This window comes from Thalassophryne amazonica, chromosome 9 (genome assembly GCF_902500255.1).
Source record: "Thalassophryne amazonica chromosome 9, fThaAma1.1, whole genome shotgun sequence".
Classification (NCBI taxonomy): Eukaryota; Metazoa; Chordata; class Actinopteri; order Batrachoidiformes; family Batrachoididae; genus Thalassophryne; species Thalassophryne amazonica.
In genome coordinates this window covers 102,592,869-102,609,463 of record NC_047111.1, presented here as the reverse complement: position 1 = coordinate 102,609,463, position 16,595 = coordinate 102,592,869, and the positions used below count along the sequence as shown (strand labels likewise).

Below are 16,595 nucleotides of genomic sequence, written 5' to 3'. Positions count from 1 at the left end.
CTGCACAAAATTTTGGTTGCGGATGACATCTGCCTTACATACGCAATACATATTCAATATATAATTTATGCGCTGTATATCCGCAACTGCTGATATCTGCAACTGACGGGGTATTGCGGCTTCGCAGCGGACTGGGACAGTGTGTAAAATGGATATATAGCGTGCCTATCACATTCACATCACGTACTAAAATAAGTTGTAGTCAATGCATAGAGAGCAACCATGAATAAAGCGTGTGTATTACATCTGCTTTGCATCTGATTTGCGGACAATTTGCGAATCCATAACAAACAGTTCACGTAAAAGTGCTATATAAATGTGGCAGAAATCATCAACATACTTACCAGTCATTGCCAGTCCAGCTGTGGAGACGTACAGATGTAGTTATGGATCCCCAAAAACGTAGTGTGATAATTGCTGCCATCCAACAACATACCAGTCAACTTGTCCAAGTCCAGCAATTGCTCCAGAGGCTGTGGTGTTGGTTTGAATAGTGATGCCGAAAGGCCCGAGTGTGCTTCTTTTATGACTGCAATGCAGATTCCGTGCATGCGCAATACAATTGCTGTTTCCGCAACACATGCACAATGCATTCTCAATACATCATAATACTTCCATGATAATCGCAGTCATCTGATCCGTTTCCTCAATACATGCGTGATACATCCGTGATTGTTCGTCATATATTCGCTATACATTATTAATATATCTGTAATTCATACTGAGACATTTGTCATTCTTGGCCAATTTTGTTGTGGATGACAACGAACGCCCAACATTTGTATACTCATTTCATGCGCAATTAATCCTCTTCCCAGTGGGACCAACAGTGGAAGCCAACAGAACCACATCGTCCGCAAACAGCAGAGACGAGATTCTGTGGTTCCCAAACCAGACCCCCTCTACACCCTGGCTGTGCCTAGAAATTCTGTCCATAAAAATAATAAACAGAACCGGTGACAAAGGGCAGCCCTGGCGGAGGCCAACGTGTACTGGAAACAGGTATGACTTACTACCGGCAATGCGAACCAAGCTCCTGCTGCGGTCGTACAGGGACCGGATAGCCCTTAGCAAAGGACCCCGGACCCCGTACTCCTGGAGCACTCCCCACAGGGTGCCCCGAGGGACACGGTCGAATGCCTTCTCCTGATCCACAAAACACATGTGGACTGGTTGGGCAAACTCCCATGAACCCTCGAGCACCCGATGGAGCGTGTAGAGCTGGTCCAGTGTGCCGCGACCAGGACGAAAACCACACTGCTCCTCCTGAATCCCAGGTTCGACCATCGGTCAAATTCTCCTCTCCAGTACTCTGGAACAGACCTTACCGGGGAGGCTGAGGAGTGTGATCCCCCTATAGTTGGAACACACCCTCCGATCCCCCTTCTTAAACAGAGGGACCACCACCCCGGTCTGCCAATCCAGAGGCACTGTCCCCGATCGCCACGCGATGTTGCAGAGGCGTGTCAGCCAAGACAGCCCCACAACATCCAGAGACTTAAGGTACTCAGGACGGATTTCATCCACCCCAGGAGCCTTGCCACCGAGGAGCTTTCTAACCACCTCAGTGACTTCGGCCTGGGTAATGGATGAGTCCGCCTCCGAGTCCCCAGTCTCTGCTTCCTCTTCGGAACACGTGAAGAGAATAGAGAATGAGAACAACCCCAAGAAAACCATCCCAACCGTGAAGCATGGGGATGGAAACATCATACTCTGGGGGTGCTCTTCTGCAAAGGGGAGAGGACGACTGCACCGTATTGAAGGGAGGATGGATGGGGTCAGGTATTGTGAGATTTTGGCAAACAACCTCCTTCCCTCAGTAAGAGCATTGAAGATGGGTCATGGCTGGGTCTTCCAGCATAACAATGACCCCAAACACACAGCCAGGGCAACTAAGGAGGGGCTCCGTAAGAAGCATTTCAAGGTCCTGGAGTGGCCTGGCCAGTCTCCAGACCTGAACTCAATAGAAAATCTTTGGAGGGAGCTGAAACTCCAAACCTGAAAGATTTGGAGAAGATCTGTATGGAGGAGTTGACCAAAATCCCTGTTGCAGTGTGTGAAAACTTGGTCAAGAACTACAGGAAACGTCTGACCTCTGTAATGGCAGACAAATGTTTCTGTATCAATTGTTAACCCCTTAACGCCTGTTGTCGCATATATGCTACAATATTTGACTCAAATATGCAACATACCAAATTGACCAGTATGCCTGTTGTCGCAAATTTGCAACATACCATTATTATTATTATAACATTATAACATAAATTATTACCAAAATACCAAAATTACTATTTATTTTTTGTGCAAAAGTGAAATTAATAATCTCAACATTATTTACCATCTACTTAAAGGCAAAAACACACACAAAACATTTTTTTTATATACAGCTATATAAATTCAGATGTTAAGGGGTTAAGCTCTGTTTTGTAGGGGTTCAAATACTTATTGTATGCAATAAAATGCAAATTAATTATTTAAAATCATACAATGTGATTTACTGGATTTTTTTAGATTCTGTCTCTAACAGTTGAAGTGTACCTACGATAAAAATTAATGGGAAATGGGAAACCTGCTAAACTGACAGGGGATCAAATACTTATTTTCCCCACTGTATATATGTATATATTGAAGTGCTATATATATATATAGCATTGAAGTGCTATATTTAAGTGAAGTCTAGCACCTTAACTGAAGGCTTCATTAAAAAAAAACCTTTATGCACCACTGTTGCTGTGATTTTTAAATATGCATTAATTATTATTATTATTTTTTTTTTATTATTTAATTCATGTAAAATGGCCATTTTTTCTGCAATTCATTAAAAGTGCTCCAGTTGACTTGCCAGGCCTGACCTTTTGGCTTTTAAAGTTTAATGTTCTCTTTGAAGACCATTAAAATAACTCAAGACATCTTAAAATATATTTGCTTTATGAAGGCAGTAAAGGTTACATTTGCCTTCATGCTATAAAGCCAGGGTTTGTCGGATTTACGGATATTTGTTAGCACAGATGGAAATTAGCGTTTATAACCATCTGTTCATTTGTGTAAAATTATTGCAACAACAATTTGTTGTCTTTTCAAACAATAAGCATAAAATGAACCATTCATATCGACATAGGAGAAGGTAACCCCCCCCCCACCCCATTGTTAAAACGATAGTCAAAAAGTAACATACTTACTCTGTCTTTTAACTTTTGAAGTGCAACTAGAAGACTGTAGAAAAAAAAGAAGAATCAGTGGTTACTCCTCTAAACACTGTGTACTGGTTGCTAGTGCAGGCTAAGAAGTTTTAGAACCCTCATTTTTTGTGAAATCGAGGATCATCATTGCACCAATCCCTCGGCCGCAAGGAAGATCAGTTCAATCAGTTTAGTTAGTCTTTGTTGTCATTGTATACTGGATGCAATGAAATTGCACGTGTCCCTTGGTGCTACAAAATTAATTCAAAGAATGTAAAGGTACGTTATATAAATATGAAATAAAAGTATAGAATAAAGTCTTGGTGTTGGGCCTCTGCCTTGTGTCATTGCTGTTGAGGCAGTTTTTGATCCCCCTCCTGTAAGCGGCCTTAATCTCTCTGATGCATCTCTTCAGGTTGTCTCTGACAACATCTCCAGATGGTCTCTTGGTTGATTCCTGGACTGCATGTTGGACCCAGAGATGACTGAACATGTCCAGTCTTGATTCGTAGTGTTTGTGACAGACGCTGCATGTGGTTGCTGTGGGAAGCTTCTTTACATATTTTATTGGAACATTTCCACTCCTGTGCAGTTGCTTGCCAGCTGGCTTGGTTCCTCATGTGTTTTTCCCAGGTCTTCCAGTTAATGGAGCAACTCTTGTGGTTATGCTTCAGGAGGTCTTTGCAGCATTTCTTCTGTCCTTCTCTGGATGGTTTTCCTTCGCTCAGCTGGAAGTAGCGGATGTGTTTGGTAAGCCAGTTGCCATCCATCCTAATGACGTGACCCACCCACCGAAGCAGATTCTTGATGATGATTCAATCTATGCTCCAGAGTCTAGCTTCTGCCAGGACACTAATATTGGTACAGTCGTCTTCCTACTTGATGTGGAGGATACTCCTCAGGCAGGAATGGCGGGTCTTCAGGTGGCAGCAGTAGGTGGTTTAGGTCTCAGATCTGTACAGCAGGGTCAGCATGACAACAGCTTTGTAGACAAGCCTTTTTTTGCCTTGTGTCAAAGGTAACTTGTTGAAAACATGGGTGCGAAACTGGCCAAACAGTTTCTGCACACTTGAGTCAGTGTTGGATCTCATTGTTGATGTCAGCATTTGTTGACACATGGCTGCCTAGATATGGAAATCAGGTCACATTCTGCAGGACCTGTCTGTGCAGTCTTATAGTAGGAGGCTTTGGGATAACCATGCTGGCCAATACAGGATCCGTGTCTTCTTCAGTTTGATTCCAAGACCAAGGTCAGTGTCAACATCATTGAAGGTTTCAAGGATTTTGTGAAGACCTATTTTTGTAAAGGATAATATGCTGTTGTTGGTGTGCTTGAAGTACAAGTGGTGGTGATTTTCTTGGAATGCACAGAGAACTGGGGCATTTCATTTTTAGCTCACCTGGACCAAAGCCCCAATGATCTTATGCTGTGGACTGTCTATCCATTGACAGCGGTGGCATTTGTAAACATCTTTTTCTCTGGCCCAATGAAGCTGAAGTTTGTTGAGGCATTATGATCTGATTTCAAATATTGCCACCATGGTGGCCATCTTGAAAATCTCTTATATAGCCATTTGTCAGCCATTTATGCAGCAATTGAGGTGACATTTGCTACATGGGCAGCAATCACCAAGTCTAAAAACATATCTGACAGGTGAATTTTTCAATTTTGGTCTTTGTGCAACTGTGATCATACCCACTTTTCCAGTTATCATTTTACACATCTTCTCAGAATCCACAAATTCAATGAAGATAAAACTTGGTGTTCCGACCCATGAGGACACCGAAGTTTGTTGAAAGCATTGTGATACGATTTCAAATGTGGCTGTCATGGTGGCCATATTAAAAATGCCACTTTGTGCAATTGGTCAGCAGTTTTTAAAGCTATTGAGTTGAAATAGGTAACACCAAAACATATCTCATGGGTTTTGACATTGATACAGGCTTTGGAGTTTGGAAATGCCCACTTTTCTAGCTGAAACTGTAAGTTCATGTGTCATCTAGGTGAGCTACAGTGCCAGTGGCACTATTTTTTTTTTTATTTCTTTAATTGCCAGCACGTGAACATAGTTATGTCACAGAGTTGGTGCTTAGTGATTTAATTTCATTTTGGGCTCATTGCCATTAATACCGGCAAAATACTCATTTACATACTGCTGTTTACAGCACATTACTGCCTATCTGTCAACTGCACCTTTGCACTTAGTAAATTGGAGTACCCACACAATTTAGCACTCCTTAGTAAATCAAACCCTTTATCTTTGTACATACCTTGATTGTTTTTCTGCATTTTAACACATCCTAATTATAGTTAGTTACAATCCTAATTAGGAGTAGTGGTGAGCCACAGTCTGGTGTTCGTGACCAAATGCAGGTATTGAGATGCAACCTTGGTCAAGGGCAGTGAAAGAAGCACAAAGCTTATGTGCATGGTGTCATGGTGGGAGAAAATTGGAGGGTCTGGATGAAGCCCACTCAGACCCAGGGGGAACATGCAAAAAATGCCAACTAGAAAGGAACTGAGCAATGGTGGATTTGAATCCCAAACCTTGTTGATGTGAGGCATAAGTGCTCATCACTGCATCACCCAGAATGACTAAGGACATTTTTCCATCAAGAAAATTTAGGATGTCAAAATGCCACTTTCAGCTCATCCAGTATGACGTTTATAGCCAGAAATACCCCATAAACATTGGGGATGTATCCAAAAAATGATCCTGTTGCTTTAAATGGAAAGGAACTGGGGTCTCCTGTACAAAGACTTGTGTGGATTTCTTACTGAAACATGGCACATGCTAAAACACAGAAACTGGCATATGCACAGAAATATCCAGAGGTATCAAAATGTGCATACACGTGGATCCAAGCATGTTCCATTTGTTCATCCCACTGCATGTGGAATTGAGTGCCCACGCTGATGTACCAATCTCCTCCTCTCCACAACCCTATTTAAATATACAAATTCATGTAAATAGGCCCTGGGATGTGGGATTCCCTTCTGTCTGATACTTCGACATGAACACAGAAAATAAATTCTACCAAGTGTGGGCTACAGATGACTGGAAATGACATGGAGACATGCAGAGATTGTTTATTTGGTTCCCTGCCAAACATAATATCCATGAAATGGAAATAAAGTTAGTGTGAACATGTGTGTATGAGGCTGTAAATGCTGTGGGCTCACAGCAGCACACACACACTGAAGTTAAAACAAATGAGCTGCGTCACGGCTGATGGTGTGTGACATCCACAACTTTACACACGTTTATTGACAAATACTGAACACAGGGAGACACTCAGGGGCCTGCAGGGGAGCTCTAGTTCCACCTTCAAGCAAAACAAAAAGACATTAATAATAATAACAAAAAACATATTTGAATGCACACATGCCCAAATGTGCCTGTGTTGGTTTCTGTTCGGAACAATTACACAAATAAACTATATACTCATTAAGAAGCCACCCATTGCACACTGTGCCAGCCCACAGTCTGTTCCCAACAAAACAAATTCATCATGTGATGGCACCTTTATTGCAATATGTGTGTAGTCAATAGCTCTGATTACATTAGGGAAACCAGCTCTCACTGCAAATTGCACTTTGATGTTGGAATGTGATATTTGGACGATTCCATTCCACACAGCTGACAAGGCTTGGTGCAAGGCTGACTGGCACACTCCTGATAGATCAGCCAGCTCAAGCTGGAGTGCCCCTGTTGACAGGAAGCCCAGCGTGGTCAGCACAGACAACCACCTGCCTCCTCACTGTATTGTGCTCTCGGCCAACCGCAGTTCTGCATGCAGCTCCAGTAACACTGGGCTTGGTAATCGAAATCGGCTATGAGCCAGTTATCGTCATTTGCAAATAAATCCTTGCATTCCCTGAATACACACTCATGTCAGATTGCACTATTTGCAAGGTCCTCTAAAACGCTAATGCAGCCACTGTTAATGGCATTTTCTTCATCACTTTGCGCATGCTTTTATACATCCATATAATTGCATTTCACTTTTGATACATCTGAATGCTAGAGTGGAAATGGACGTAGGCCATATTTTTGTGCACATGCAGCATGAGGCTCCTGGTGCCTTTTCTCTGGGGGGAAGATGAACAGCAGCAACCATGTAATGGCTGCAAAATCTGTATTCTCACAAATCCAATGGGTGTGTTGCACAGAGTCAGCATGTTTTGCAACTCCATATATGGAGTTCCTACCATGATCCATTTCTGGACTAAACTTTCCATATGTGTATTTCTGTACATGCACAGATTTGTGATCTATATGAACTGAATTATGGGGCTTTGAGAATGTATAACATCCAACTTCTAATAAAATAATGACAGTATAAATACTAGAATAAAAAACTGACATTGTTCAAGGTGAACCCCATAAAACTGAGGTGATGCCTAGAATTTAAATAGATTTGTTTTTATTTTGTTTTGCTTTTCTTCACTTATTTATGGGGTTGATATGTATCCATAGTTTTGGCTGTAGTCAGATGCCTGTCCAAACATGAACTGTCTGCATTGAGTAATGATGGAACTGTGAACAATTTGTGGTTCATTGTCTTGTTTAGAGTCATTTTAACACAATGGCGTATTGATAGCTCAGTCTATCTTTCATTTTATGGACAATTTGCTGTGCCACCTGAGCCACGGTCACTCCGTTTTGTTGAAGGGAAAAAAACTAATATAGTTGGTGTAATGTATTGGAACAGCTTAGCCTGTGGTTCCAGGTGCCAGGTGTTTGGTTTGATTGGCACATGCAGAGCAGGATTGTGTCATGCCAGGGAAGAATGTTGATATTCAGTGGAGTGGAGGTAGGACTCCAGGAAAAAGATATGTCACATGTCCTGAATGATGTGATTTGAAGGATTAAATGAGTGGCATCTTGTAAAATCTATCAGGTTGGAATCGGTGTCACAAGGAGAACCAAAATGTTTTGTCTTCTGCCCACTAACAGCAGTATTGATATCTACGGTCTGATTTACTAAGGGTTTGCTTCTGTAACGACTGGGGCAAACACACCATACCTCCCGGTGTCGTTGACCAAACGGTCTCCCCTAAAATTCGGTCCGCCCTGCCTTCACTATGCATGCGTCTTTACCCGCGGCTCACGGATTATCACCTCGATTCTCATTAAAACTGCACTCCAGTCATCATCTATCTCAGCGACAGATATCTGAAGCTTTTGTACAACAGTCATTTCCACACAAATTCACCATTATTTCATCATAAAAGACGGAGGAAACGATGAGACCGATGCGGCTACACGTGCTGCTAGCTGATGCATTCACTGTGCGTCGGCCATTTCAAAGCATCACAGAGTATCGCCTCATTCCTGCTTAAAACTTTTTTGTTTCTGCTTAAAACTGACTTCAGAAAGATTTAAGAGTTTTTACCTTGTCATCTGATGGTGAATAATCCCATTAATCCATTTGATCACTTTGGGTGAAGAGACTCTGTCTCAGACGAGCGGCTGTGAAATGATGCATGTGCAGTGGAGGCAGGGTGGACCAATTTTTTGGGGCGGACTGTTCGGTCTCCAACACTGGAATGAAACTGGGCATGCTGATTTACTAATGTTGCGCACTGAGGACTATGTCTTTCCAATGTGCAAAATAGTGTGTATTGTATGTGCAGTTTAGGGTGCATCCACCTGATTTTGCAAAATTATGGGTAGTTAACATGTAAATAGGGGAGGTTTGCACACAATGAGATTTATCAAGATCCAAAGGGAACCTACAGAGTTCTCTATATTTTGTGTGTTTTAAACCTGAGTGTTAACATATTGCACTTCACATACTCTTGTTCCAGCAGCCAAGACACTGCCACCTCCTCATAGACACAATTAAAAAGAAAAAATATCATTCTGTGTAAACATCAGAGCAATATAAAGAGTAAGCGGATTACTTTGTGCATAGTTTGTTAAGAACAAATTTCTCCGTGCACAACAGGTGGACAATAATTCTGTGCTTTTCTGTGCTGAGCACAGAGAACATTTTTGTGTGATTCCTGATCATTACTGTCATTGCTATAGTTTAAAGTCACATTCACATGAAGGCTCCAACTAATTTAATGAAAAATGGTATGAAAATGTTTCTCTAATGACAACTGTTAATAGTTTTGTGGTGCATGGAACAAAAACAAGCCCACATTCAAATTCCAGTGAACTGCTTTTGTATTAACCCTGTGTCATGCAGAAACACAAAAGTTTGGAAAGCCCACAGTTTAGGAGTCATTACATGGGATCTCAGTAAATCAGATGCATAATGTTTATTTGATCATTGTTCCTTTAGTTTCCCTGGAGTTTCTTGTTTATAAAGTTTTTTTTTTTCCCTGGTAAAAACTCTGTTTTGTGCTCATTAAATTTCTTCTAGACTGCATTTGCAACTCTTTAGAGTGCTGCTTCATATGGATTTTGAAATTGTGTATTTGAGATGTTTGTAGAGCCTAATGCAGTATCCTTAATGTCATTTTATGTTTTTTTTTCTCCCACCAGATGCAACGTGGACAGCAAAGTATCACGAGTGGCGTGGCTCAACCGTACCACGATCTTATTTGCAGGAAGTGAGAAATGGTCTCTGGATCCTCGCGTCATCCTGATGGAAAACACGGCAGTGACAGAGTACAGCATTAAGATCCAAAATGTTGATGTCTATGACGAGGGCCCCTATGTCTGCTCCATCCTCACGAACAAAAAGCCTAAATCTACAAAGGTGCATCTCGTTGTTCAGGGTAAGAAGCTTTTGACAGAGTAAAATGTGGATGGATGGTTTGATCCTGAAGTTTTCCAGATCCATTTGGAATGATGCCGCTCAAGTTTATAGACATTACACTCTGAACATCTCAGCAACCATGATAGAATTTTAATACATATCTGACTGTAATTGTCATGATGGCCATTTTGTAAGTAAACACATTGCCAATTGTTACAGCTTAAGGTGCACTGACATGAGCGTACCCACGCGAGAGGGGCGCCGGTGCATGCTATTTTGCACAATTTTGAAATGTTCAAAAAATCTTTCACGCACAAATGTCATGCTATGTAGCGCGATCTAATCTCCAACACTACGTGCAGCTTGTCAAGTGGAGTAAAGAAGTGAACAGAGCGAGTGGTGCCCGTCAGCGGATTGCATCAGAGCACAGCTCGTCTGAAGGATTATAACAAGAAGTTAAATCTGTTACAGACATTCTTCAACATCTGCAAACAAGAAGGAAAGAACACGCAACTCTTTTATCAAGCCATGACAATCTGGACAAGTCAATTACCTTTTTAGACATCTCAAAATGCTTTCTGCAGGTAGTTAGTTGCGCACGAACGTCTCCGGCTGCAGCCTCATCTGATTCAGGATGCGATTAGACCCATTTTCAATGGCCAATTTGCAGAAAGAAATGATTAATCCGCCACAAAATAATTATGTTATATACACGGCTTCCAGCGCAGAGCGCGTGGCAGCTGGTGGAAGAAAGAGCGGCGTCCAGCTGTGAATACAGCTGTTGGGATTGTCACAACGACGTTCGTACTATTGCGTGAGTCACAGGCATGCTTGTGTCAGTGCACCTTTTGACTTAGGAACCCAGTGCAGAGAACCACAACGATGGAAGGTAAAAGCAAGTTTATTGTCCTACAGACAATAATAGCACATTTTGTATCAGAAGACAACATGGGTGATGAGTCCAACAGGCCACAGTCTTTCAAAGGGAACAGCAGTAGGGTTATTCCAATCATTTGCAAAAGGTCAGTTGACAGAGACCTATCATAGAAAGTGATCAAGTCAGTAGTGGCAAGCAAAGCTCAGGAAACTCAAAATGGCAACAAAAGTCTGTAACAGAGAGGCAAAAACACTTTAAAAACACTAACAGTATAAACACAAGAGGGCAGGGATGAACCTAGATAATCTGGCAATGAGGGAACGTCTGGTGGTGGTTATAAAGGCTACCAAGCAATTACACTCAGAGGTGCAGAGACACTTGTAGCCAGAAGAAACAGGAAATGATGCTACATGGAGATATAGTGGAAGTAATGTCAAAGTCAAAGCACCAGAGATTTAGAGAAATTTAACCAGAGGACACAATAATAATAACAGTACACTGAAAATAATGCCAGGACTAGAATAACACTGTGATAAGAAACAAAGGTCAAAAATGTTACACATGAGAGCCAATGTTTGTTCAGCAAACATTTAAATTTTATACTTGAAAATTTTGATAAGATTTACAGGTTTTACGAAGACTATAATATTTAGTTGTCATTACTGGTTGTTTTGAAGCACCCAGTGGTAGGTTTTGACCAGGCCCATTTTACCCAATTGTATCTTAAACCAAAAAATAACCTTCCCTCCATTGTATGTCTGTCTAATGTTAAGAAACAGTCCACATAAAAGTATTTTTATGGTGAGATGATGCCTGTTTCAACATACATGGTAGCTTGCTGAATCTGAAAAGGGATGAACTGCATGAGAATCAATGGATGGCGTATCCCAGGTGCTGTTGTTTTAGAATCATACCTTTCCTGACTTGGTGTTATTTACAAGTGTAGCATTGTAAATATGATGTATTCTTTTGTGGAGTTGGCCAGTGTAGGTCTTCAGTGAAATCAAACAAGAATTAATCATTTTTTGTTTCAAGGTTGCTATGAGTAGGTGATGGACGTGGGATTCAATCTCAATTCAATTTCAGATTGCTGATGGGTATTGATTCAGTCCACTGTGCACTGAAAAATGTTCTGGCCCACTTTCATTGCACAATGCTGCTAAATCAACTGTAGGCACTGAAAATGTTCTGTAATCTTTTATGATGGAATCAGTTTCCTTCAGCTACTTTTAGCAAACAATTACCACATTTTTATTGCGCATGCATTTAAGATCTATGCAGTTGATGCGTTTACACCAAACTGACACATGATTGAAGTTTCAATTAAATACTTAGTACTCATGTCTCTACCTCAAATCATCAAAGGAATACATGAAGAAAAAAAAAAACACTGCTATAGATATAAATCACACAACTCACAAACAAATGAAGAAGGAAAACCAGAGATCAAGTTTTAAATCTTATAAGACCCCAGTGATCCCATTTAATATTTCTTGGCACCACCCTTATGTACAAATCCACCCCAAAGTTTGTCCTTTTCCATTCCTGGTTAAATTCCAAATTTTCGACATTAAGTTTCATACAAGCAAACGCCCAAGCTCTCTAAATGTATTTCATGTATACGTATTACAAAAACCTAATTCTTATTTACATTTTATCTTCTTTTAAATGATCCTGAGAAGCAGCAGACGGGTTTTGATTAAAAAATTATCGCACAGACAAGAAAGCACATCTACAGTGTATTTTCCTTTTTTTCCTGACCTTGAATACCCTGACCATCTGGATGCTGCAAACTCATCCTTCAATCTAACAGCAGCCACAAGAACCACACATTGAGCAAAACCGTGCTTCCGTACACCAGCAAACACAGGCGGCGGTCTGTACCCACCAATGCATCTGCTCCAACAATCAATGTGGATGTGACATGTTTGTCAGCAGCATAAAGGCAACAATCCAACTGTTTCCACCATTTCCCATTTCATAGTGTGCTGCAGTTTCTCTGCTCGGAAGTAAAATTACGGTTGGGATAAAATGAGGTAGAGTTTTTGGAAAGACAGTTTGAAGAGTAGTTGCTACTGATTGCACTGCTAAGTCTGGAATGTATTTCTCATTGAGATGTTTTGAATTAAAATCTCTCTTAGATGTGGTTTGAAATTGATTATCCTTAGGCATGGAATATATTGCTTCTTCCATTTAAAGATGCGTCAGAATGGCTTTTTTTTTTTTCTTTTTTAACAATGCAAGTGAAGACTGTGTCAGTGATCTCTGCATGACTTCCTACTAGAAAGTTGTTGCACACTTGTTTTTCTGACATGACATGACTGAGAATGGGGAATGGGTGAAGGGAAAGATGATCAGTAAGAAAAAGGAATAATAATTTCTCCATGCATTGCCTTTGTTATGTATTTCTGCATGGCCTCTGCATATGGAAGCTTGACTGCTGTCCATAATATTTGCATTGTGGCAGTGAAGCTTAATTTGTGATGTTGATGGAGCCAAGTTCTTTTCTTTCCTCCCTGTTGTATTAGGCTTCTTGTTGAAAAGTACTGTATTTTCTGGAATATAAGTCACACTGGAGTATAAGTCACACAAGAGTATAAGTCGCATTGGAGTATGTCATATCTGTTTCTGACATGATCAGCAATTTTAGTAGGGATTTGTTTTGTTAACTGCTTTGATTACCATGAATCCCCTGTATAAATACTTATTATAATTCTTCTTATTAATAATGGTTGTGTTATTTGAATGAATGAATGAATGAATGAATGAATGAATGAATGAATGAAAACTGTTTATTTCGAACATTTGATACAACAACAATTACAAGATAGATCAGTAAAGACAAAACAAAAAAGTTCCTACTGTGTACCCAACATGTCCGAAAAGGGGTAGGGTGAAGCATCAGCTTATTTATCCCTACCCCTTCTTCCCCACAACCAGTAATACCCTTTGCCACATATACACATAGATTCCTACACACCTAAACCGATATCAATATATATATACATATATACACATATATATATACATACACACATCAACATACATACACATATACACACATATACATATATACATATATATACACATATACACTCAACAAAAATATAAACGCAACACTTTTGGTTTTGCTCCCATTTTGTATGAGATGAACTCAAAGATCTAAAACTTTTTCCACATACACAATATCACCATTTCTCTCAAGTATTGTTCACAAACCAGTCTAAATCTGTGATAGTGAGCACTTCTCCTTTGCTGAGATAATCCATCCCACCTCACAGGTGTGCCATACCAAGATGCTGATTAGACACCATGATTAGTGCACAGGTGTGCCTTAGACTGTCCACAATAAAAGGCCACTCTGAAAGGTGCAGTTTTATCACACAGCACAATGCCACAGATGTCGCAAGATTTGAGGGAGCGTGCAATTGGCATGCTGACAGCAGGAATGTCAACCAGAGCTGTTGCTTGTGTATTAAATGTTCATTTCTCTACCATAAGCCGTCTCCAAAGGCATTTCAGAGAATTTGGCAGTACATCCAACCAGCCTCACAACTGCAGACCACGTGTAACCACACCAGCCCAGGACCTCCACATCCAGCATGTTCACCTCCAAGATCGTCTGAGACCAGCCACTCGGACAGCTGCTGGAACAATCGGTTTGCATAACCAAAGAATTTCTGCACAAACTGTCAGAAACTGTCTCAGGGAAGCTCATCTGCATGCTCGTCGTCCACATCGGGGTCTCGACCTGACTCCAGTTCGTCGTCGTAACCGATTTGAGTGGGCAAATGCTCACATTCGCTGCCATTTGGCACGTTGGAGAGGTGTTCTCTTCACAGGTGATGCGAAGGAGATGTGTTGCACTGCATGAGGCAAATGGTGGTCACACCAGATACTGACTGGTATCCCCCCCCCAATAAAACAAAACTGCACCTTTCAGAGTGGCCTTTTATTGTGGGCAGTCTAAGGCACACCTGTGCACTAATCATGGTGTCTAATCAGCATCTTGGTATGGCACACCTGTGAGGTGGGATGGATTATCTCAGCAAAGGAGAAGTGCTCACTATCACAGATTTAGAATGGTTTGTGAACAATATTTGAGGGAAATGGTGATATTGTGTATGTGGAAAAAGTTTAGATCTTTGAGTTAATCTCATACAAAATGGGAGCAAAATCAAAAGTGTTGCGTTTATATTTTTGTTGAGTATATATACACAAACATAAATATACACCTACACATACCTACTTACATACAAAATACTATATATTTACAAGCTGAAGCAAAAAACAAAAACACCCTAACCCTCATTACCCTTCCTCCTCCCTATACCTAGAAAAAAACATATTTTTGTACCGCTGTTTGAACTGGTTCATGCTTGGACATTGCTTGAGCCCCACTCCCAGTCTGTTCCACATCCTCACCCCACAGACAGAAATACAGAAACCTTTTAATGTTGTTCGTGCCCACTGATGCTTTAAATTAAATTTCCCCCTCAGACTGTAATCCCCTGATCTGTTAAAAAACATATTTTTAATATTTGCTGGAAGTAAATTGTTTATTGCTTTATACACAATTTGTACTGTTTGAAAATGAACCAAGTCTGTGAATTTTTTGAATTTGGATTGTAAAAATAGTGGATTTGTATGATCTCTATAGCCAGTATTATGAATAATTCTTATAGCTCTTTTCTGCATTACTGATAGTGATTGTGTTGTACCTTTATAAGTATTACCCCATACCTCTGCACAGTACTGTAAATATGGTAAAAACAGTGAGCAGTAAAGAATGCGGAGTGAGTTGTGGTCCAGAATATGTTTCGCTTTGTTTAGAACTGAAATGCTTCTTGACAGTTTACTTTGTATATGTTTTATATGAGTCTTCCAGTTTATCTTATCATCTATTATCACCCCCAGAAACTTATTTTCATGTACCCTTTCAATATCTACCCCCTCGACTTGTAACTGAACCTGTATGTCTGTATTACAATAGCCAAATAACATGTATTTTGTTTTACTTAAGTTTAATGATAATTTGTTTCTGTCAAACCATATTTTCAATTTTCCCATTTCTATACTGATCCTCCTCAGTAACTCCTGCAAATCCCCCCCTGAACAAAAAATGCTTGTGTCATCTGCAAATAATACTAATTTTAATATTTTGGAAACATTGACAATATCATTTATATAAATTAGAAACAGTTTTGGACCCAATACTGACCCCTGTTAGACGCCACAAGCATTGTCCAAGCATGATGATGTATATTCCCCCAACTTCACAAACTGTTTTCTGTTACTTAAGTAGCTTCTCACCCAGTGCAACACCAACCCCCTAATCCCATACTGTTCAAGTTTATTGATTAATATGTCATGATTGATTGTATCAAAAGCCTTTTTAAGGTCTATAAATATTCCAACTGAATGTAATTTGTGGTCTATGGCGTTTGTAATCTCCTCAACTGATTCTATTAATGCAAGTGATGTTGAACTATGTGCTCTGAATCCATATTGACTATCAGTAAGTAATTTATGTTTATTTATGAATTTGTCTAATCTATTATTGAATAACTTTTCTAATAATTTGGAAAATTGTGGAAGCAAAGAAACAGGTCTATAATTTGTGAAGTGGTGTCTATCCCCAGTCTTATACGGCGGCACAACCTTAGCTATTTTCATTTGATTGGGAAATTTACCGGTTTGAAATGATAAGTTACAGATGTATGTTAATGGTTCTACAATCCATTCAATGACCTGTTTTACCACCACCATATCAATTTCATTTAAATCCGTAGATGTTTTATATTTACAATTATTCACAATGT

The 16,595-nt window shown here is 40.2% G+C and overlaps 1 protein-coding gene across 3 annotated transcripts in view; it reads left to right on the top strand.

Annotated features, from left to right (window-relative positions):
* Positions 1 to 16,595, top strand: part of opcml (opioid binding protein/cell adhesion molecule-like) — a 1,180,460-nt gene that overhangs the window by 767,164 nt on the left and 396,701 nt on the right. For all 3 annotated transcript variants that reach the window (XM_034178871.1, XM_034178873.1, XM_034178872.1), the window contains one exon: positions 9,680 to 9,915. In XM_034178871.1, the coding sequence (XP_034034762.1) occupies positions 9,680 to 9,915 (236 nt within the window). The remainder of the gene's footprint in view (positions 1 to 9,679; positions 9,916 to 16,595) is intronic.